At 40.0% G+C, this 23,918-nt stretch overlaps 1 protein-coding gene across 2 annotated transcripts in view; it reads left to right on the forward strand.

Moving 5' to 3' along the window:
* The window catches only part of SBF2 (SET binding factor 2), a 212,872-nt gene that overhangs the window by 148,579 nt on the left and 40,375 nt on the right, over positions 1-23,918 (forward strand). For both annotated transcript variants that reach the window (XM_081013068.1, XM_081013069.1), the window contains exons 17-22: positions 5,681-5,749; positions 14,200-14,370; positions 18,345-18,607; positions 18,699-18,871; positions 19,146-19,219; positions 20,164-20,359. In XM_081013068.1, coding sequence (XP_080869194.1) covers positions 5,681-5,749; positions 14,200-14,370; positions 18,345-18,607; positions 18,699-18,871; positions 19,146-19,219; positions 20,164-20,359 — 946 coding nt within the window. The remainder of the gene's footprint in view (positions 1-5,680; positions 5,750-14,199; positions 14,371-18,344; positions 18,608-18,698; positions 18,872-19,145; positions 19,220-20,163; positions 20,360-23,918) is intronic.

Consider the following 23,918-nt stretch of genomic DNA (forward strand, 5'->3'; position numbering starts at 1 on the left):
CCCCTGGCTCACTCGAGTACACTGAAGGAGAACTATGAAGCGGTGAAGTATGTGCTGGAGAAAATTGGTTATGATCAGCATAAGTGGTTTATTTGTGTTGACCTGAAGATGGTGAACTTTTTGTTGGGACAACAGTCTGGCTTCACCAAGTACCCATGTTTTCTGTGCCTGTGGGATAGTAGGGCATTACACGAAGAAGGACTGACCTGTGCGGGAGGAATTGGTGCCTTGCAAAAAAAGGAACGTCATCAACGACCCTCTGGTGGACAGAGACAAAATACTCTTCCCACCGCTGCACATCAAGCTCGGCTTAATCAAGCAGTTCACCGAGGCTCTGGACAAGGATGGTGACTGCTTCACTTGCTTGTGCCAGGCTTTTCCAGGATTGACCTTGGAGAAGTTGAAAGCTTGCATTTTTGATGGTCCTCATATCCGTCAGCTCATCAGAGATCCAGAGTTCGGAAAGTCAATGAACGAAGTGGAACTGGAAGCATGGAAGGCATTTGTTCTGGTAGTGAAGAACTTTCTTGGCAACAATAAGGCCAGAAACTATGCAGAACTTGTCAACAACATGCTGACTGCTTTCAGAAACCTGGGCTGCAACATGAGCGTCAAGATGCACTACCTATTTTCACATATGGACCGGTTTCCTGAGAACCTGGGTTCAATGAGTGACGAGCAGGGGGAGAGATTCCATCAGGACATGAAAGAGATGGAGACCAGGTATCAGGGTCGCTGGGACACAGCCATGATGGCTGACTACTGTTGGACTCTGAAGAGAGACCTCCCTGCCGCTGAGCATTCCAGGAGTTCCAAGAAAGGGAAGTTCAAGCCCTGATGTTTGAAAAAGGGTGAAGCAACATGCAATTTACGTGTACTTACCTTTATCAATGCCCACCATTCAGTTTACAGTAAACCTGACCTGATGGAGAAAAACGGATGCCATTTCCTGATTCAGCAGTGCAAAAATACCCTAAATCAATTGTAGAAATCTAGACAACATTCAAAAAGTAAAAAATTGTTGCCCAGTGTTATGAAAGCCATAACCCACATGCCCCCAATCCTACTGTGTCTGGTGTCATCTGTTTAGGTTTGAGATTTTTTCTATAATCAAGCAGCATATAAATTTTATAAAATAAATAATTATATTTCATTATGTACTGTACTCCATTGTAGCATTATCATACTTGCAAAATAGCACTGTTAAGTAGGATATCTTTTTAACTGTCCTGGCTTTCCCTTGGGATTCCTGGGAACAGTAGCTGGTAATTCTTAAACATTCCTAGATTCCTTTCAAAAGTACAACATAGAGAAGGAAACTATGGCAATTAAATCACTTTAGGTTTATATTGTAGGCTTGCACACTTTCAAAATATTAACCCAACAAGGAATGTATGGGAAAATAATGGATTCTTTCATTATCTAACTATAGATATCTAACTATGATATAACTATCATATAAGTTAATGAAAGCTTGCAGGTGCCACCTACCAAGTTTTTAATCTGTGATATTTTAGTGTATTTTTGGTTTCTATGGAAGCCGCCCAGAGTGGCTGGGGAAACCCAGCCAGATGGGTGGGGTACAAATAATAAATTATTATTATTATAAATTCATTTGAAATGTGTGACTTGTGGACAATTAAAGGTCAGGTGTTGTGTTCTATACAGTACCTTTCATATAGGCACGTTAGTTTAATAAAAAAAACCCACTTAACATCTGCTTAGTTTTCCTCCTAACAGCACAGAATGCTATGTTTAGGCCTTCTACAACAGACATTTTTCAGCTGCCTATCACTCTTATTTTCATTTTCCTAAATTTTTGTTTCATCTGGAATAAAAGTTTCAGAGTCCTGTTTGCTGCTTCTGCAGACATCAACTTCCTTAAAAAAGGAAGAATCCAGTTCTTGAACAAGACCTGGATGAGGGAGAAATATCCTACCATTTCAGGTAAAAGGGAAATATCACACCACTTGAGGAGAATTGAAGATGTGTCTGTAGTGTTAGTGATGAGCCCCCTGTGGAAGCACACTTGGTGCATATCATACATATACCATCTTCTTGCTCTATTCCTAATCTTGGGAAAAATGTGTTTTTCCAGTCCACCATCTTCTAAGGTAGTCTGTTCCATTGTCAGAGCAGCTCTCACCATCAGAAAGTTCTTCCTAATTCTTATTTGGAATCCCCTTTGTTGTAATTTGAATCCATTGATTTGGTTCCTATCCTCTGGAGCAGCAGTAATGCTCAGCGTCTATTGATATTTTTTGTCTTCCTAGTTTGTCATGTGTTATAAAGCATCCCACTGCTTAATTTAAAAACTATTTGTAGAATAGTTCTACAAATTCTGTTGTGGGCCAGTATATCACAGATGTTGTAGTTTAAGGTTTGGACAGAGTTGCAGCGAATGAAGTCCTGCTGTGAAATAAAAGTCAAAAGGCATCTTGGCATCCCAACCATTTCCTTGGGAGAAGATTACAGCCTGAGTATGCTGAACTTTATTGCTATGGGCCTCATGACAGTTTTCAGAAACATGCATGGCATTTTTGCTAAAGAAACTCAGATGTGCAGAAACATAGGGGCTGTCATTCTTGTATTTTATCATTGTCTTAAGGGGGGGAAGTGAAGAACATGAGCCCTTAGGTTTAATAGTTTTTTGTTACAATAAGTGACAATACTGATGTGAAATGTAGGAAATCACTCTTCTGTGACGGTTGAGCTTTTTTTCTATTGTAAGAGAAGAATGAAGGAACAATGAATCTTACTCTATCAGTGTCATCACTGATTTTGACCGCTATTAGTTTTAAAGTACTGTAGAGCTGCTCAAGACAGATGTTTTGTATTGCCAAAACTTAACAATACTATTGAGGGTAAATCTAGGTAAAATTTGTTTTGGGTTGCAGTAGAACTAATTGTCTCCAAGTCTGACTAGTGAAAAATTGCATTCAACCCTCATTCCCCCCCCCCCTTCCCATCTTGAATTCACTCAAACCTATGAATGCCTGGCTCCTCCTGAACCATTTTTGTGCTGGGGAATGCACCAGAAATAGGATAATCTATGGACTAGTCAGCCTTTAATAACACGTACGTTCCAAGCTTAATAACAAATCCGATAAACATGAATAAATCAGACCTAGCTTTTTGGTTTGGCTTGTCAAGTTTTGGGGGAGATTGTTTGAAGGAGCAACTAGTATGATTTCATGGTAGTGTGACAGCTAGGCATGAAGCTGTAGCACAGTATATCCCTTCATGCACCTTTTATAATCATTTTCAGAATAGAACTTGGTTTTTGGTTGACTGGGGGAAACCCTGACAAATTAGTAGGAAAGACATCAGATAATGTTTTAATGGGAAAAATAATGATTCACTTTAGTAAATGTAGAACAACTATATACACAGTTGCTGCTTATGGAGCAAAAAACCAAGTTCCTAAGAAATTGTTTGTTAGCTTATTATGAGAACACTCACCTGACAATTTTCATTATTTCCTATGGTACCATTTCTAATTCCCTCTCCTGCTATGGTTTTTTCCTAAAATGGCTACAGCAAAAGAGAAACAAAGGAGCAACTAATCTGTCTCATCTCTCCTGCTGTCTGATTTGTCCAATCTCTCTGCCCACCCCCTCCATGGTTTGTACTCAATAATAATAATAATAATAATAATAATAATAATAATAAATACCCTACCCATCTGACTGGGTTTCTACTCTGGGAAGCTCCCAGCTCAATTGTAAAAACTTGATAAAACATAAAACATTAAAAACTTCCCTAAACAGGACTGCCTTCAGATGCCTTAACATGACAAATTTTAAGAGGCAACAGTGCAGCATAACCAGGTGGCAGTCACTCAGGCATGTAGAGGCCAACCTGATGAGCAAGAGAAAGAGGTCACAATCAGCCTTGAATATATATATATGTAGTTGACTATGCTCCCACTCACCCCACCTTCTTGGATGTCTCACTGATACCATAACTTAAGCATACTGAATATTAAACCTTTTCTAGCATACACTTTCTTTTTCCTCTTGCTCTATTATTTTTTTAAAATCCCTTTTATTTCCTTGTTCTCATAACTCCTGACACTCTTGGTCCTTTCAGGTTCCAGTATTAACTTTCCAAGTAGATTAATTGCTGCTAAGAAAATAGTGGTATAAATTATTAAGGGCAAGAATAAATATACGCATACATATTTAAACCCTAAAACGCATAAAGAACCATCTGCTTCTTTTTATTGCAATTGTGGGTTGATTTTAATTTGGTTTGCAATCGCTTGATTTATACTCACTTTGGAAAAACCTGAGTTGCATTCTTGGCTGCTCAGTTAACTTTTTGAAATGTTTACGGAGATTGAAATCAAATGGTTACAATCCGAACAAATATTCTAAATTTAGCTTTCCAGTGCTCTTTACATTGTTGCTTGTGTGGTTTTTGTCATTTATTTTAATGTACTGATGTCATGTGGAAACTAAATTAAACTAAAAATGCATACAAAATCTAAATGCACTGAATGAATTGTCAGAAGCGTAAGGAAAGTACGTACAGAATCTAGAACTCTGCAGTAGTGCTGATGCAGCTCAAGAGGAAGAAAATCTCAAACATTACTGGAGGCCAGTGGAAACCATCACAACAGTGGCAATTGTTGTTAAACAGCCTATGGCTAATTATTGTATCTAGTCTCTGGGATTGCAGATGAGTGGGGAAGAAATCATTGGAAGAAGTATGTTTGTGAATCCTGGATTTTAGCATCTTAGTGTTTTTATATATAAAGCCTGGCATTACTACACTATTCACCATCATCTGCATTTAAAAACCATACTATTGTCAATGAAACTTGGATTCTATATTCAAAAGAAATTCCACAAAATAATATTGTATGTTCTATTTATTGCAATTTAATATAGTACTTCTCTTTTATACAGAGGGAAGTGTGACTTCATGTCAAACCTATGTCCTTCTTGGATTTGTCTGGCAATTTGTGACAATCCAGGGTGCCTTACTTTTTCTTTTGCAACCTATAATCCAGAGCTCTACAGTTCCCTCATTCATTCTGCTTGATGAAATCTGATCAGTATGGGGTGGCACAGCCTGGTATCCCCAAGTTACACAAATAGACTATTTTTTAAAATGGTCTCTTGCTGTCTAAATGACATGGGCTTTCCCTAAGGTGCCTTCTCTGAACTCAGATACTTCCCAACACAGGCACAAAGATAAAAGAATCATAGAACTGTAGAGTTGGAAGGAACCCTGTGGGTCATCTAGTCTAACCTGCAATGCAGGAATATGCAGGTGGCCCATAAGGGGGTCAAACCCACAACCTTGGCATTATCAGCACCATACTCTAAACCAACTGAGCTACCTGGCGCACTGACACAAATATACTGACCACACTGTACCTGGCTACACTGATGCAATCTGGGGTGTAAAGAGGCTTTATTATAATATAGGTACCAAAAGGATTGGTTAGATGTAAATAGACATCTCAGATGGAAGTTTTTTCTGTTTTCCAGATTGTTTCAGGGTTGTTTTTTAAAGAACTACCAGGAGGCTACATTTGCTTCTATCATGATTGAGTAGGGATCTTTCTCGTCTTCAAAGCTCTCTGTGGGTAATCCTAATAATTACAGTTGAAATTGCAAGCTGATTAGAATAACTTGCTAACTTCCCCTCTTTTTGTTTCAACTTGAAGGATTGTTCAACGTCAGAAGAGTACAACATTGCTGCAGCACTGCTGCCACTAACAACTGCTTTCTATAGGGTAAGTTGTGGTTTTCTGGAAATTTGATAATAAGTGCTTGTATACCTCTATATTAATTGAGATCCCTTCTTGTGAGAATTTAGTTTTAATAATACCCTTTGAAGCCATTTCATGTACCCCCATCTGCATACCACACTTTGCAAACACACTAGTTTAAAGAACAAAGCTTGTCAGAGATTTGGTTGTCTTACTCAGAATTCATTCAATTCATGGTCATATTTAGACATAAACCCAAATGCATAGTGGGTTGGTTTATGTTACAGTTAAAAGCATGATTTTCATCAGCATGGAGCGCATTGAGATGTTTAACCCTTTCCCTGCCTGCTATCCCAGTGGAAATTTTTTACTAAGGAGGTTTCCCCCCTAAATTTGGGGTGTGGTGGGGATTTTCTTGGGATCACAGCTGGCACGGAAAAAGGTAGCAGCAGTGCAGTGATTTGCACAGTGTGTACCAGCATACTGCTCATTTGTGGTAAACCATTGTATGTTTCTGACCATGGCTTTCCATTACATGTAAATAGGACCTAGTCTTTCTACTGTCTGGCTCTATTCTAGAAGTAAATGACTTCCTAAAAACTTAAGAAGAGCCTATCTAGTCCAGCATTCTGTTCTCACAGTTACCTGTAAAATGCCTATGGTAAGCCCTTTTAAGCAGGACCCGAGTGCAACAGTATTTTCTATTAATCTATGAAGAAATTCTTTTTATAGGTACAGATGCTCACAATACACTTTGAAAATTAAATACTGTTTAGATTGGATGCATGTGTACCAAACTTTCAAAATGGAAGCAGCTTCTTCTAATCTAACTCTGTAAACAAGTGAGTTTTCACTAAAAACGTTTACAAAGTCAAGTTAGCATGGTCGTCAGGTAGGAATGCTGTGAATTCTGTGTCTTTAAAATATTAATATTAGTGCAAAATGCTTCATAGTAATCAGAAAATCTGCTTTGGTGGAAGGCTAGCTATGTGATCTGGCAATTGCTTCTTAAAGTTTTCATGTAGCCTGTGGCTTCCAAGACTAGGGGCATTGCACATGTGTAATTAAAATAACGAGAAAGAATTTCTGTTTACAATATATTGTGCCTCATGTGATGTCCAGTATAATTCCAGTAGTTAATACCCAGTGACTAGACTCTTACAAAACCTGACAGGGCAGGATGTGACTGAAGAAATCCACAAGCTCATAGCCGTCAGCATTAAATTCATGGACAACAAGTCAGTACAATAGATGCATACTTGTGGCCTGGAAGAAAATTTCATACAAACACCACTATAACTTCACTCTAGTTCAATTTTAAATTACTAGACCTAAGAAATCAAAAGAGTGTGATTCATCTAAGTCAGGAAGAGCACTCTTCACTGTGTGTAGTAATGTCCTGTGCAAGCAAACAACTTTAGCCTCTGGGGCAGAAAACAGTGTTTCTGTTTACCATTAGTAATACAATTGGAATTTGTTTAAAATATAAATAACACGTAATTATACAAGATACAATGTTTCCCTTCCTTTTGATGGAAGACGGCCTATTATGTTAATTTTCCAGTGTTAGTTGTTAAAGGAATGTCGTAGCAAAACAGTGCGTGATAAATTTATGTACATATTTTCTCCTAGCAATACTTCTGCCTATAGACTGCCTTTTCCCTTTTTTCAGATTTCTAGTTTCCACCCTGTAGACTGAGATAACATTGCTTGCCCTTGTGCATGATCTTCCATGGGAACTGACCTGGGAAAGATGGTCCCTCGTGATTCTTTTTGCCCTATGAGTTACTTTCAGTGTAATTGACCTTAATATTCATCTAAATCACCTGCCCAGGATGTGGCTTGTATGCACTGTTTTATAATGACTCTAGTTCTTCCTGGAAAGCAGATCTTAGATGGTGGTACTGGGAAGCCGTTGCTCAACCCCATGGGCTTAGACTTAGGGATCCAGCACATTTTGTTTCCAGTTCTACATAACATATATATGAGCTCTTGTGTAAGGATGTCTAGAGATTTGGGATGTGGTGTGGCATTCACATTATGCTGATGATACCATTTCCTCTCCTTTCCATTTAGTTCTAGAAAGAAAATGGAAGTCCTAAACAAAGGTTCACTTCAGTAATGAACTGGTTGTGGGTTAATGCTTAAAGCTGAGACAGAGATGCTTTTATCCAATAGAATAGCTGGTCTTGGAAGTTCTTAACACCTCTTAAGAATTGGATCCACAGCTTGAGATGGCTCCTGGCCACAACATTACCCTAGATAGCCAGATAAGGGATGCGGGTGGCACTGTGCTCTAAACCACTGAGCTTTCACAGAAAAGTGCAAAATGATCCTCCGGCTGCGTACTCATTGTACATTTTAAAGAACCCCCCCCCCCACCAGAATACTGGGTACTGTAGTTTGCTAAGGGTGCTGGGAACTGTTGCTGTGGGGGGGGGTAAACTACAATTCTCAGGATTCTTTGGATGGTTGGGGAAGAATGTGCTTTAAATGTATGCTGTATACGCAGCCTCACTATGTCTGTGCTATGGAGTTTGCGCTCTTTGAAGGAAAGAGATGAGATGCCATAACAAGAATTGATCAGAAATACATACCAGTGAATTCAGTGGAATTTATGTAAACAAGTTTAGGATGGCCTCCTTAGGAATGACTAACTTTAACTGCACAGATATAATAAAATCTAAGGGAAAATATTAGACGTTTCATTGAGAAATTACAATGTGCAATTAGATTATGTAACTGACCTCTTTTAGATCATTGATTCACTTTGCTTGATTAACTCAGCTAAAAGTTTTATATATAATTATTCCCTTCCCCGCCGCTTCCCCCTACCCCCGCAAAAAAAATTACATGACAGTTGTTTGATTTCTCACTGGTCTATGATCTCCTCTCTAAAAAACGTTCTAATCAGTATTCAATTTAAGGTTAAAAATTTAAACACTGGTCAGATATTTTGTAAATCTAGCCCTTGGGATTAGCAGAATAATTCATAGTCTGAGACATTGTTTATATTTCTACGCCCTCCTCCACCCATGCTTTCCTACCTATTCCCCAGACAAGGCGTTTGGTTTTTGATTTGTGTACATTATTTCTGAGGAAATGGTTTTCGCCAATAAGCCGTATCACTAGGGCCCTACCTCATTTGCGTACTTTCAAAGCCTTTTCCATGAAATGAACATACTAATGGAATAATGATTATTTTCATATGTTTTTTTCTTAGGCCATTTTTTCAAGAGACGTAAGTCTTATTGGGTGTTCAATCTCATGTGCCATAATCATGTGGATAGCAGAGCTGATTGTGTTTACCCTGAGCTTCTGAATACACTTAGTATGGTGTCTGAACCAAAAAGCAACCTTAAAATTTGAATGTTCTTGTGACCACTATTTTAGCTAAGAGTTATTTTGCTTATCATAATGCTTTGCATATAGATGTAGGACCACAGGTAGTCTTCAGTATCAATATTTTACCCATTTTAATCATGTTGAAATTGGCACACAAAGGAACATTCTTGGATACACATTATAGTGGCGCCTTTCACACAATAATTGTTATGAACATATGTCAGAGCATCTAGGATGCTCCCTGTTGGGGTTTTATAACTTGGCACAAAAATGATCTTGGCAAAAATGACCTTTACATTATTTTTGTAAGTGTATAGAATGTGATTGTGATCTTGGAACTGGAAATTAAATATTTGCACCTTGCATTACCCTGGAGAAATCTGCACATTCATTGTTAAGACTGTACTAAGGCTGCACATTCAGAAGTGCAGTTTGAAAATACTGAGCATGATTTATCCAAGTAGAGCACTTTAAAACCCAAAGGGTATCAGTGGGAGTCTTAGACATATACCGTATTTTTTGAACCATAACTCTCACTTTTTTCCTCCTAGAAAGTAAGGGGAAATGTCTGTGTGTGTTATGGAGGGAATGCCTACGGGTGGCATGCCTACGGATTTTCCTCCTCTAAAAACTACGTGCGTGTTATGGTCGGGTGCGTGTTATAGAGCGAAAAAATACGGTACTTAAAATCTCTCCCTTCTGAAGCCAATGAGATTTAAAGGTTCTTTGGCAGGATCATGCCCCAATAGATTACTTTGCAGAGAGAGAGAGAGAGAGCACACACTCTTTTATATTTGATCAGGATTTCTTGTGCCCAGTCATGATACAAATATACATATCCTAAATAAAAGAGCTGTAAACTGCATTTTCTTATGTATATACCTATGCACATATACACATCCTAAATTGTGATTGCAGTGCCCTTCAAAACAAGTCACGCGAGATGGCCATGCTCCTGGTTCCCTATAAGTTTTCCTATCATGGTGTGTCACAAATGCATTTTATTATTGTAGGTTATTTCCACAAGACTTACTCCAGCAACAATCAGATAAGATCCTGTCCATTCCAACAGATGTAGGAATAACCTTGCTCCCTTGTCCCTTTTTGTATAAATTCGCTGGGTGTACATTCTATTGCAGAAGAGGGAGAGTTCACAGTGTCCTGTGATTTAAAGAAGTGTACATAATATTGTAGGAACTCTCTACAACTGGTAATTACAGATTAATAGTTGTTCTCTATGAGGATGAGTCTGGATAAGCTCACTGACTGCTCCTTCCTCATCTATCTAGCCACCATTTGAGGAAGTCTGTTATTAAATCATTGTGTCAATAAATTTTTTGTGCTTCTTAGATTGCCAGTACCAGCACCAGAATCCTGAACTGCTGCAGTAAGCATGTGGGGTGCAATTAACATCTATTCACACACTGGTGGGGCTTTGCAGAGCAGCAGAACCACCATTGCATCCACGGCACAGCACCTCCCAGCAACCAGAGAGTAGCAGCGGCAGGATGATTGGGCCTGATCCCTGCACCAGCTCTAGACCGATGCAGCAGTCAGGCCCAAATCAGGCCTGATGCTGGCCTGCAATTGCTGTGAGACTGTCTCAAGATCCAGCAGATTCCAGGGCAGCTCAGCCCCATCCCATGCCCTGCCTTGGAATTTTGAGTCTTTGGGCTTTCCACTGGGCTCCACTGGTGGGCAGAATGGGAAAGTCAGCACCGACAAAGTGATGTATTGCTTTGTCAGTGGCACCCAGCTGGCAAAGCTGGGTGCAGAAATACCTTGGCTCTGTCCAAACTCCTGACAGTCTGGTGTGAGCAGGCCTGGATTGCACTATTGTTTATCAATTTGCAGTTTGCAAAACTAGAAACAATACCATCTCAATAAATATTCTTTCTAACCCCAAAAGAAGAACATACAACAGTCATAAACTGCAATACTAATAAAGTAAGTTAAACAGATAACATGAAACTGATAAAGAAGAGGAAGAAACCGCTTACCATGCTGCTCAGCAGCAGAAGCAATTGTGGTCTGGTGTGGCTGTGGGCAAGTTGGTTGCGGGCAAAAACTCCCTGCACAGCTGGGCTGTGTCATCATCCTCAGCGGGCCGCAGAGAATGATGGGACTCTCCTGCTGTTCAAATTTGAATTGGCCAATCATGGCCAAACTGCAGGGCGACTTTTGGGAGTGGACCTGGGTTGAGCCTGTCTTTACTCAGGTCTGTCCTCAAACCATTTAAACCTGTATGTGGGGGCAAGCGGGTGGTGCGTATGAATGCCGTGGAATTGCTTGATTGTTTTATTGGGGGCCAGGAAGGAATTTGCCTAATTGGGCTGGTTTAGAGGTTTTACCTACCTCACAGCAATTGTCACAACTTGTTGGTGGAAAAACGCATTGGGCCAGATCCTTAGTCTAATCAGATGGCGTGGAAAGAAGCCTAACCCCTCCCCCTCCTCCAGATCAAAGTATCAGGGTACCCTGGTAAATGGGTCCAAGGGGAAGAATTCTGACTGTGTGTCCAAGTGGGAGCGAACAGACCATAGAACTCCCTTAATGGTGTCCTTGATGTGTGTCATATGGGGTCCCTTAACCCAGTATTGACCCTGATGATGCAATCAGTGAGCAGTCAGATTGGTTGATTTTGGATACATACCCCATGCCTATGCCAAAGCCTACTGGCATCTGTAATCAATAAAGTTGTGGCCATTTTTGATCCCAAAATGTTGTCATGTAGTTCTTGCCTCCTGTGCCCCATCCCAGCAATCTTAGGCTTGCTGCAGCTGGGCCTGCAAAAAAACCCCAAAGAACTACTAGTACTTTAAAATTCATAGCATCGCAAAACCATACCGTATATTTGGATGGTTATTTTGACTGTAGTTAAGAAACAGAATCCCTTTGCTACAAAAGTATTTCATCTTTGTTGTTTCCTTTGACCTCAGAAAATGTCAACTTAGACATTAAGTTAAATTCCCAAGTTTTATCCATCCATTCATTAATATTAGATGTCCCCTGAGATCTTCAATTCTTTGCATGACATTTTCTAGTGGCAGCTGCCATATAGGAAAAATATCTCAGTGTGATCTTTCTTTATTAAGTCATCCATATAATTTATTAATAAATCATGTGGAATTTAATACCCCAATATCTTTGTTTTTAAATTTATAATCTTTCCCCATAATTATTTTATGAAATTGCACTTCCACCAGGCCCCTTATTATTTCCAGTGTTTCCAATTCATCTTAGAGTAATTCTTTATCATTTTACTTAAAACATCAGGAGGAGTTGTTGTTGTTATTGACTGTACCTGGGAAATGAGTTCCAAAGATAAGATGCCACAACAGAAAAGTCTGTGTCACAGAACAGAACAGCCTCTCATGAAAGGCAGGTTTATTTGGGGGGGTGGGGAGACAGTCATTGAGTTATTCTGGTGCTGTCATTCAGGCTTTGAAAGTTAAAACCAACATTTCCTATTGGACCCAGAAATTAGTGAAGCCATTTCAAGATCAGTGAGATGTCTTCCAAATTCCCAGTTGCAGTTAGTAGTCATATTCTGAACTAACAGTAGTTTCTGTGCCCAATGTACAACACACTGTAACCATCCATAGACAATGTTGCCAGAGTGTATGTAAGTGAGGCCATACTGTACTAGCCTAAATTGAGGGTAGGTATTTTGTGCCAGTAATGCTACTTGGGCTTCTAGAGATCTAAAAGCACTATCAAACTGCAACCCCATCCAGAATAAAAGGCTGTATAGAATCATATACATATACAGTTGTAGAGCTGGAAGGGACCACAAGGGTAATCTAGTCCAACCCCCTGCAATGCAGGAACCTTTTTTTCCAAAGTGGGGCTCAAACCCACACCCCTAAGATTAAGAGCCTCATGCTCTACCAACTAAGCTAACTCCCATATCATCTCCCAAGTCAGATAGGTCACTTGTCAGCATAATCCCTGTCTGATCAGGACTGAAATTCAGTTTATTGTCCCTTATGCCCTTATATGGAACCACACCAAGAAGCTAGCTGAGAGGAGTACATTTAGGTTTTGTTGTAGGCTAGCAGAGGTAAGATCAGGGGAGTACAGGACTAATGGGGAAGCATGGATATCATTTCAAGGAAAACAATGTAGTCACATGGCATACTATTGATATTTTTGTGTGTGTAAGATTTCTTTTTTACAGGCAGATCTGTTAGGCAGAGTTCAGCACTGATCTTTCAGTTGTTGAGACAGTCAGCGCCACTATTTTATTAGGCTGCCTTTACAGAGAAATGGCATGTAGTTTCCACAGAAATCTATTGCCATCTGCTGGCTGCTGTTTGGTTGCACTGAATAACAGTTCCAATGAAACACCTGTAAGCTAATTCAGAAAGGTCGAATAGAAATAGAAATCAGGGAAACGTCTGGAGTAATTTGGAATTTAGGGTTGTTTTGGGATGGATTGTAATGTTGTATAACTTTGTATATGATTGAACAACAGATCAAAATATGCAGTGCATCTGATTTCAGTGACCCTAAAAGCTAATCCTCATTTTGTAATATAAATATGGAAGGAATGCAATGCTGCAATGTAGGTGGAGTATCTGAAGTTTCAACAAGTACATTAAATGGGGGGGGGGGGGTACAGAGCCACCTCTGCATTAATTGCAGGACCTTTGAAAAGACATTTGCTTTGATATAAAAAAAGCACTGTGTAATTGAAAATACTGCTTTATGTACCTTGTAGACCTGCTTCAGATTCTTTGAAAAGCTACTCTCTACATACAAATTTCAGTGCAAATTTTGAAGTTCAATCAGGTGAAAATAGAGCAAACCAAGCTTACATATTCCACTATCCCATTGTTCTCACTTTTGGATCTTGTACCTCTATCTGTCTTGCTGCAACATTCATACTCAAGAATGAGCCTTCTGTAAGATTTTGTCTTCAAATAAACAGAATTATTATTGAGTTGCCCACTAGTTTACTCAACATGAATGTATAGGAGAGAATATATTCATGATTGTTATATGTACACATACATCATTAAGATTAGTTGTCTGTCTCATTAATGATTTTTATTGCCACAACAGTTGAATACATTGTTGTTCCTACTCTTGAAAATTAATCTGATGACTCATCATTGTGCTTTCAGAAACTAGCTCCTGGAGTCAGTCAGTTTGTTTACACCTGTGTTCAAGATCATCCAATATGGGCTAACCAGCAGTTCTGGGAAACAAACTTTTACAGTGATGTGGAAAATCAAATTCGTTCACTCTATCTTTCAGCTAAGGAAGACAATCATCCACAACACTTAAAGCAGAAAGTAAGTAAAACAAGAATATAGAAATTTTAATGAGCAAAGAAATAAGCTAAACTAAATCTGTGTTGAAGTCAGTTGGCATTTAGTTAAATAAAATGTTTGATATTGTATAGTTCGTTGAGCCTTCTTAAATTAATATTTCAGGCAGGGGGTGTTTTCCTAAATACTGGAATTACTTCTTAAATCTTATGGTACTAGTTGTAATGAACTTGTTAATAGTGTGGACAAGATTTAAGATGTTTTATATATAAAGCAACACAACTATCCAGGATAATTCATTAATACTCACAAAAGAAATGTTTGCTTTCCTTTAGAATAGATGAGTATATTATCTTAATATGCTCACAGTCCTAACATGCATTACTACATGTTTTTCTAGCTTTGGCAGCACTCTGTTCCTTCTGCTTCAAATCAGACAGCATTCCCAGACAAAACTTTACCCTTCCCTTAAGAATGTCCCCCCACCCCCATCAGAAATGGATAGTAGATGTTGTGAATATTGGTGCCAAAGGAAACCTAAAATGCAGATTTTCCACCCTGGTGCATAAACATAATTTCCAAAATAACTCTTTTCCCCAATAGCAGTAATGAATAACTGTGTATGAGTTTAGCTGCACAAATCTTGGAGCTTACTTTGTATTGGAACCCAAAGGCTAATTCAGCTGTCATGTCTTATCTAATTCCACAACAACTTTTGTTCTGGACCATTATATCATGCAGTATAATTGTATTGGCATTGTAATACTGTAGATTTTGTACCAGGAGCATCTAAAAGTTCCTTCAGAGGCACACAGCATTCATGAAAAATAAAAATTCTTGTCCCAAGCACAAGCCAAAAATTTTCCCCTACCAGAGGTCTTTCCAAATTTAAGACCTTGGGAGGTATAAGCATCAATCTGTTCAATGTGGGGTAAAAATGTAAAATTTTCATCAAGATGTGTAGGCATAGTGGTTGGGGAGAAAGACCACTTATCCACATGGTTCTGTGACCATGTCTAGCAGAGGGGAAAGCAGTAGTTATTGGGGGGGGGGCATGAGAAGTGGATGGTAGTGAAAGAGAGAGTCAGTGACAAGCTTGTGTGAACATGTATGATATCCAATAGATGCTTATAGAATTGTAGTGTTGGAAGGGACCCCAGGGGTCATCTAGTCCAACCCTCTGCAACGCAGGAATCTTGCCCACTGCCATCCCTGGGTGGGCTTAAGCCACAGATCTTCTTGTTAACATCCAGACACACTAAGCCATTGCACCACAGTACATTGACTACTTGTCAGACTTATCAAGAAGCTTCACAACTGAATACATCCAAGATATGTACTAGATTGCTCTCAAGTTACAAAAAAAAGCACACTCCTTCCAGCCACTTCGTTACATGCTTCTTAAGAGCACATATGTAGAAAACTAATATGAAAATCAGCCCTTTGCTTGTGGCTTTTACAGTTACTTCAGCCACAGATAAAGTAAGTTTTGCTTCTCCCTTTCGTTGACTTGCTTTGAAGTCTTATGTCCAGTGCAGAGCTGAAAAGGCATGTCAGTGCTGCAGCATAAACTGGCTCCCATTTCGTGTTGCTTTGTACAGTGTGCCATCATTCTGTGTTATGTTGCTCTCTTTCTCTCCTTTCATTTTCTAACCTTTTCCTCCCTTTTGGGGGCTCATAAACAGTGTTGTGGTATTTGAAATTGGACAGATCAAAAATATGAAGCTGCATGACTCTGGAAATATACTTTCTGCTTGTGTGACTACAGGGTCATCTTTAAACAAAGATATGCAGATTAGACATGATAGCTGGTGTCAATAATATTATTGCACCTGTACTGCAGGTATTACAGGGATTATGCAGGGTGGGTGGGTGTTATAATGATTTAAGCTGGGATGGATATTGAGCTACATCTGGACCAGTGTGGCGTAATGGTTAGAGTGTTGGACTATGGTTAGAGTGTTGGACTATGACCTGTGAGACAAGGGTTTGAATCCCTACACAGCCATGAAGCTTACTGGGTGATCTTGGGCCAGTCACTATCTCTTAGCCTAGTCTACCTCCCAGGGTTGTTGTGAGGGTGAAACGGGGAGGAGAACCATGCACATGACCTTGAGCTCCTTGGAAGAAAAAGTTAGTACATAAATGAAATAAGTAAGTAAAGTATAGGCATGTCCTAATTGTCCTGTTATAAAAGGAACAGGTTGCATCTTTCCAGTATGGCAAAACCAGTAAAATGCCAGGAACTTCGCAATTCTAGACAAAGTAATAGAAGAAGGCACTCTGCCATCTTAGCGTGTCAGTAATGTTCCTCTAAATACTTTAGGGACTATCAAACATGAAGGAAAAGCCATGAACAGGAAAGTTGCTACCAGTATTAACTGTACTATAGGGAAGCAACAGAGAACAGTGGTAGCAGAATTGGGAAATAGAAGCAGTTGTAGCACATATGCACACTTGAAGCTTTCCCTCATATTCTTCAGAAGTCTAAAAGGCTGATCATACAATTGTAGGTTCCTGCTGCTTTTTCCTTAAAAAAATGAGGTTATGTGAAAACAGTTGCCAGTTACCTTTGCCCTAATTTCTTTAGGCTACAATATGTTGTGTCTACGTGCCATCCACTTCGTTTACAGAGAACGACTGTTAGATTTGAAATCTGGCATGTGAAAACATGAAACTTTTTCAGTGCTATAAGCTATTTATAGCTACACGTGGCTCACTGACTCAAGCACTACAGAAGATTGGACAGTATCATCTGTGCCAGGCAGTTTTGAATGCCAGGCAGTTAGTTCTCAAGCCAATTCATATTCACTATGAGAACGAGCCAAGAGTTTGCAAGCAGAATGAAATCCTAATGTATATATTAGCTTGTAAAACTGCAATGAGGAAACAAACAAAAACAATTAAACCCACCAACAAGTAGATTAAATTGATGCTGTGCTGAAAGGGCTATAAGTGAATTAGACTTGCCTTCAGAATCGCTCCATGTTGTGCATTCCTTTTTCTATGGATTCTGTAGGTATGTCAGAAATTGCTCTTTAAATTTTAAGACCAGCCATGGCCCTGTGCTTGCACAAGGATCTAATTTCAGATGCAATGGAAAGTAAAGGATAAGATGGGTACGACATTTGGGAATTGAATGGTTTTTTGCAGGCAGATCCAGGTTTTGCCCCACCCCTGAGCAATGTGGATGCAAAAAGCAAAGTGCATCTTGAGACATCAACCAGTAGAGAACCCTTTCTTTAATGTTCTCCTGTCGCTTAGTATGCAGTAGCACAACTTGGGGGCAGGACGTGGACGGTGTAGAGGCATAATTTCCCATGAGCAAGAAAACTGCAACTTCAGTACCAAATCCTGCATTGTGGTTCATGAATTGTTATTCTTTGCACAGTGTTTTGTCTTATGTTTGGTTCTTCAGCAAAGGTTCAATAATAATAATAATAATAATAATAATAATAATGATATATTTATACCCCGCCCATCTGGCTGGGTCCCCCCAGTCACTCTGGGCGGCTTCCAACAAAACACTAAAATACAATAATCTATTAAACATTAAGAGCTTCCCTAAACAGGGCTGCCTTTAGATGTCTTCTAAAAGTTTGGTAGTTATTTTTCTCTTTGACATCTGGTGGGATGGCGTCCCTCAGGGTGGGTGCCACTACCGAGAAGGCCCTCTTCCTGGTTCCCTGTAACTTGGCTTCTCGCAGCAAAGGAACTGCCAGAAGGCCCTCGGCGCTGGACCTCAGTGTCCGGGCAGAATGATGGAGGTGGAGACGCTCCTTCAGGTATACTGGACTGAGGCCATTTAGGGCTTTAAAGGTCAGCACCAACACTTTGAATTGTGCTCGGAAACATACTGGGAGCCAGTGTAGGTCTTTCAAGACCGGTGTTATATGGTCTCATATATAATTTATAGGCAGCCTTTGTCCCCATTCCAAAAGAACGGAAATAATTTAAAGCTACAGTATAATATTCTACTGTCTAATTTTCTCCCCTAGGAGAAGAATTCTGATGCCCAGGCCCAAGAAAAGACTGCCATGGACTTAGCTGCTGAGCAGATGCGTCTGTGGCCAACACTTAGTAAAGAGACTCAACAGCAACTAGTACAAAGTGAAGAAAGTATGGTTTTCAGTCAGGCAATTCATTTTGCTAACCTCATGGTATACCTGCTGGTGCCACTGGACACCAGTAAAAACAAACTCCTAAGAACTTCAGCAACGGGCGACTGGGAGAGCGGAAGCAATAGCATTGTCACAAATAGGTATGTAATCGGGACAACCACATTGTTTTCAATTAGAGTGATGTTTATTTTGCTCCAATGTAGATTTAACTGATTAGAATTGCTTTTTTAGCATTGCAGGCAGTGTTGCTGAGAGTTATGATACTGAAAGTGGGTTTGAGGATTCTGAGAACAATGACATTGCCAATGCTGTCGTACGCTTCATTACTAGGTTCATAGACAAGGTTTGCACAGAAAGTGGAGTTACACAGGATCACATCAGGAGTCTTCATTGTATGATACCAGGTATGAAGAGCTATGGTGAAGTCTTGAAATATTTTGAGAGGGATATATTTTGCACTGTCTGAGAAAAGATATTTTTGAAAAGAGCTTCTTTGTGTGTGTTAGTTTCAGTTGACAATAAGGGTTTGCACTTCTAATTTTAGTCTGTCGGTGTCCACATAGTCATGTGAGAGCCCTATTCTGGGCTTTCTGAAAGCAGTTTTTAGAAGGGTGGAATTATTTTAGTTTGTTTTCTTCTTGCTATGTTTTGCTCATTTGCGGTGGTGTTTGCTCCCAGGAATTGTAGCAATGCACATTGAGACTCTGGAGGCTGTTCATCGAGAAAGTAGAAGGTTGCCACCAATTCAGAAGGCAAGTATTTTGGACTTTGTTTACACTATTTACATTTTAGGTATATGGCAAGTTTGCTCAGTTTTCTGTGGGGGTTTTTTTTCTAATATAATTGGGGAGATATTTGGAACATTTAAAAGGATGCTGAAAAAAATGAAAAATTCAACAAATAAGCAGCTTGGCTATAGTTTTGTGAAATATGAACTAGAGAAAAAGTATCAGCCAAACCTCTGAATCAAAATAAGCTGCTGTTGCATGTCCATTGTTGATTTAAGTCCTATTCTTTATCGACCCACTCCCTTTTCCAGTCAAACAGCATCTAAGCAAATAATGCTTTCCCTTTTGGACTGAAGAGGCAAAAACTCTAACCCAGACACTGGGAACCTGTGACCCTCCTGCGTTGCTGAACTGCAACTCCCATCACGCCCCCCCCCGACCATTGGCTATGCTAAGTAGGCAACGTTGGGAGTCCAACAACATCTGGAGAACCAGAGATTCCCCACCCCTGCTCCAGCCCATCAGAGCCTTGCATCTTTGCCACTTTTCTAAAAAGATGGAATTTATTTTACTCAGTTCTTACTCTTATCCTAGCTGAAATCCAGTCTGCCCAGTAAGCACAGGGGCAGAGAGATGTTTCTGACCATGAATGGTGATGAGAAATCTGAAAGAGTGCAGGAAAGCCCTAGGCAGACCAGATAAATGACTATCCACCCAGCTGGCACACCTTATCCCTTCTATGAATGCTAACAATGTGATTGTTAGTGTGGTATAGTGGTTAGAGTGTTGGACTAGGGCTCTTTGTTAAGTCCCTTTTCTACAAAATACACCCATTTTTACAATAACCTGTCTTTTACAAACTATAGCTGTAATTCCAGCTCAATCCTTTTTAGTTTGACACCTGTAGTGTACTATGTGTAACACAGTTTGTGTATATATATATATATAAATCTTGTCTTTGGGCTCAGCCCAAGATTCTACGACCAGCTTTGCTACCAGGGGAAGAGTTTGTGTGTGAAGGTCTCCGTGTGCTTCTGGATCCTGATGGCCGAGAGGAGGCAACTGGAGGATTGCTTGGAGGCCCTCACATTCTCCCTGCAGAAGGAGCTTTGTTCCTTACTACGTACAGAGTTATATTTAAAGGCACACCTCATGATCAACTAGGTATGGTCTTCTTTATGAATGTTAAAATAAATTTTTACTTCAGAACACACTTGAAGCTAACCCGCAGTCCATTTAAGTCGCTTAAAACAAATGTGCCAGAATAGGATCAGTATCTATAATTCAGCCTTTTGATCGGTATGAATTTCTGTAATCTGCATAGCTAATTAAATAACAAATTATTATAATTGTTCTCATAAGCCTTATTCATGTGTTCAAAAGAACATGTAAGGGCTTAAACTGGGGAGAACATACATGTCAGGTGCACTCACTGCACCCCAACTTTATCACATTGACTAGGTCTGAAGGGGGGCATTTAGGCACATTCAGCTGGACACATTTACAAGCCTTCCTATGATTGGGAACCATGTATTATCTGCCGAATGCACTTAGAAGCCCCCTTCAAACCCTCCCGCTGAACTTGGAAAGACTTACAGTGGAGTGAGGACACTAGGCATATGGAGGGAACTTGGAGGCAGCATGCACAAGCCGGCTTCTCAGTTTAAGTCCTCTTTTCCTTTGAATGCATGGATAGGACTGTAATGTGATAGGCTTCATAAAAAACTTTTCTTGAACTGTCTGGAGCATAGACATAAAGACATATATGTGGAGCATAGGTAGATGGATGGATGGATGGATGTGCTTATATGGACAAACAAAAAATGTGATCCAGGAAATTGGTCAGATGCAATTTCCATGTCCTCAACTGTTAATTATGCATTTCTGGTCTTGAAAGTGATGTAGTCATATCCTTCATTCTCATGCTCATACTGTGGCCTAGATAGCATGTCAAGGTAGAGCATGGTTCAATACAGCATGCATAATCTGTGTTATCTGGGGTAATGCAGACCTCCTAGACCTGTCCTCCTCCCTTACACCTGGAAATGGAATTTGGGAGCATTTCTCAGGTTTTCATAGCATGTGAACCAGAGATTATCGTTTATAGCAAACACAAGTCAATTTCAAAACAAGCGAACTTCAAACTTTGGGCTATGGATCAGACTTTTTAGTTTGTTATAAACAACTATCCTTTGTTCACAAGCAGTAACAATCTGAGATTAAGTGCAAGCAAAGTAAATGCTGCTGAGGTCTCCTGCCAGGAGCCAAAGGCTTGCTTAGGCTCATTTCAGCTTATGCACATTGTGAGTCGAGGACCCTCCACGTGCATATTGGTAAAATGAGACACAAGGACACATGTATTTTAGGTTAATGGGCTAAAGTAGGCCGCAACTTTTATTGGTTACAGCATGCGTGTGGTATTGGCTTAGGCATTGGGTCAAACAACCTATATTTGACCCCACCCGCGCAGCAGGGGTCTTTGGAGGTTAACAAACAGTGGGAGGAGCTTGTTGATGCAAATACAACTTGAAGCTTCCCCTGATGTCACTGGGGGTTGTGCCATGGCCCTAGGCACCGGCAGGGCATTGGACAGGATCCACGACCGCTGGATTCCTTTAATGGAATACCCAACGAGGGGCGGGGTAGGTGATGGCCAAACCCCACCCACCAACGCACAACACATATCCCAGTGCCTAACCGCCAGTACAAAAAAGTTGTGGCGATTTGCTATGAGGTAGGCAAAAAACCAAGAGGCTGGTGCCAATCTGCCAAATGGATAAAAACTCCTACCAGGCCCCCTGGTCAACCAGGGCAACCAACCAAAGTCCATAGCAAGGTCAAAGCATAAATATGACCTAAAGGGAGGGAGGGAGGGCGGGCAGGTGATCCGACGACTCCAGGGAAACAGAATGAGGCGCGGGGCTGCTGCGGCCGCTTGAATGCAGCTAGATCTCGCCCCCAAGCCAACCCTATTGGCTGGCCTGGTGGGCGGGGCGCGGCAGCCGGGTGAGTGATGCAGGGGGCCGAGTACACCCCCCTGCTGACGCGGGAAAGGCTCCCGCTCACAACACCTCCCCTCTGGGAGGAGGAGAGGCTTTATGCTAAGCTGTGGTATAGCATGACATGTGAAGGTCCTGGTTATAGGTTAGAGCTATCTACATTATACTCAGAAGAGACCCATTGAAACTAATGGACCTAAATTAATCATGTTCATGATTTTAAAGGATCTACTCTGAGTAGGAGAAACATGTTAAAAAGACAAGAGCAACTACTCAAGGATTACCTGGATTACTCACATAAATAAAAGTAGATGGATGGATGGATGGATGGTTGGTTGGATGGTGGCAGATATGCACAAATAATATGGAAACTTCGTCTTGTGCAGGCAGAAATATTGAGTACATGACCTTTATTATCATTGGCTACTAGCACAATAGTTATGTTCTGCCTCTGCTGTTGGAGGCAGTAAGTCTCTGAATACCAGTTCCTGGGAATTAAAAGTGGGGTAAGTGCTGTTGCACTCATGCCCTATAGGCATCTAGTTGGCCACTGTGAGATCAAGATGCTGGACTAGATGGGCCATTGGCCTAATCTAGCAGGCCCTTCTTGTGTTCTTATATACAGGATCAAGAAGTTGGTGTTACATGTTTAAACTGAGAAAGTTGTCAATCAGTGTTTTTTGCTTGCATTTGTAGCAGTTGTAAGTTCTGAATTACAGTTCATTTATCTTATTCCTGGCTAGTTCTGTGGTTCTTATGTGGCTAGTGTTTAACTAGTTTGCCATGAGTGTTAGATATATAGCCAGTGAATAAGAAATTAGTGAACTGGTTTCTGCAACAACTCTTTCTGCCAGAGTGGAAAGTAATTTGAATCTACATAATCCTTCACTTTATTAAAAGAGCAGAAATTTTAAAAATTACAGTATTTTAAAATGTCATGAGACCAAATAATGTTAACAATTTTTAAAACTGCTATCTTGGGCTGATGAAAAAATAGCAATTATTTATTTAACAATTATCTTATTTGTTTAGTGAAAATTGTAACTGTAGCTTTTTGAGGATAAGAATTCTACTTTGAAATCTCTGTGAGTTACATAAAAATAAAGCAGTGTGTTCCAGTTATTTCTACAGGCTGCAGAAAATAGATATGTAGTGAGAGCGATGCATCAAATATTTTGTCATTTGATGCATCACTTCTTTAGTGCACGCATATTTATTGGGATAATACATAGACTTAGTTCTCATTAACATAGTGGTGGCTTGAACCGAAGACTTAAGACACTAGCCAATAAATGCCAGGTTGAGGGTCAGCAACTTCTGTATCAGCAGCAGGTGACAAATCTGATATTATACTGACTTCGCATAATTGATATGACAGTGATACACTAGATACGCCATTTATAATGTTTGGAATTCATGTATAAAAGTGTTGCCACATGTTAACACTTTTATATAAATGGCTCTTTCCACACAACCAAAAGTGCCCCACAAAACAAATTTTCCCTTTTGTTGCAAAACTGTAAACTTTGACCCACTGCCACTAGAGCTATGCTTGTCATCCCATAATGTACAACTTTTCTAAATTCATCTTTCTCATGAAGATAGCCAAGTTGCTGAAATTGCAATTGAGCAATCTCAATTAAGCAATCCTAAACACATTTTTCTTGGGTGTAAGCTTCACTAAACACAGTAGGACTTACTTACTTACTTACATACTTGTAAAC

The sequence above is a fragment of the Podarcis pityusensis genome, assembly GCF_964106645.2.
Source record: "Podarcis pityusensis genome assembly, chromosome: 1".
Taxonomy (NCBI): domain Eukaryota; kingdom Metazoa; phylum Chordata; class Lepidosauria; order Squamata; family Lacertidae; genus Podarcis; species Podarcis pityusensis.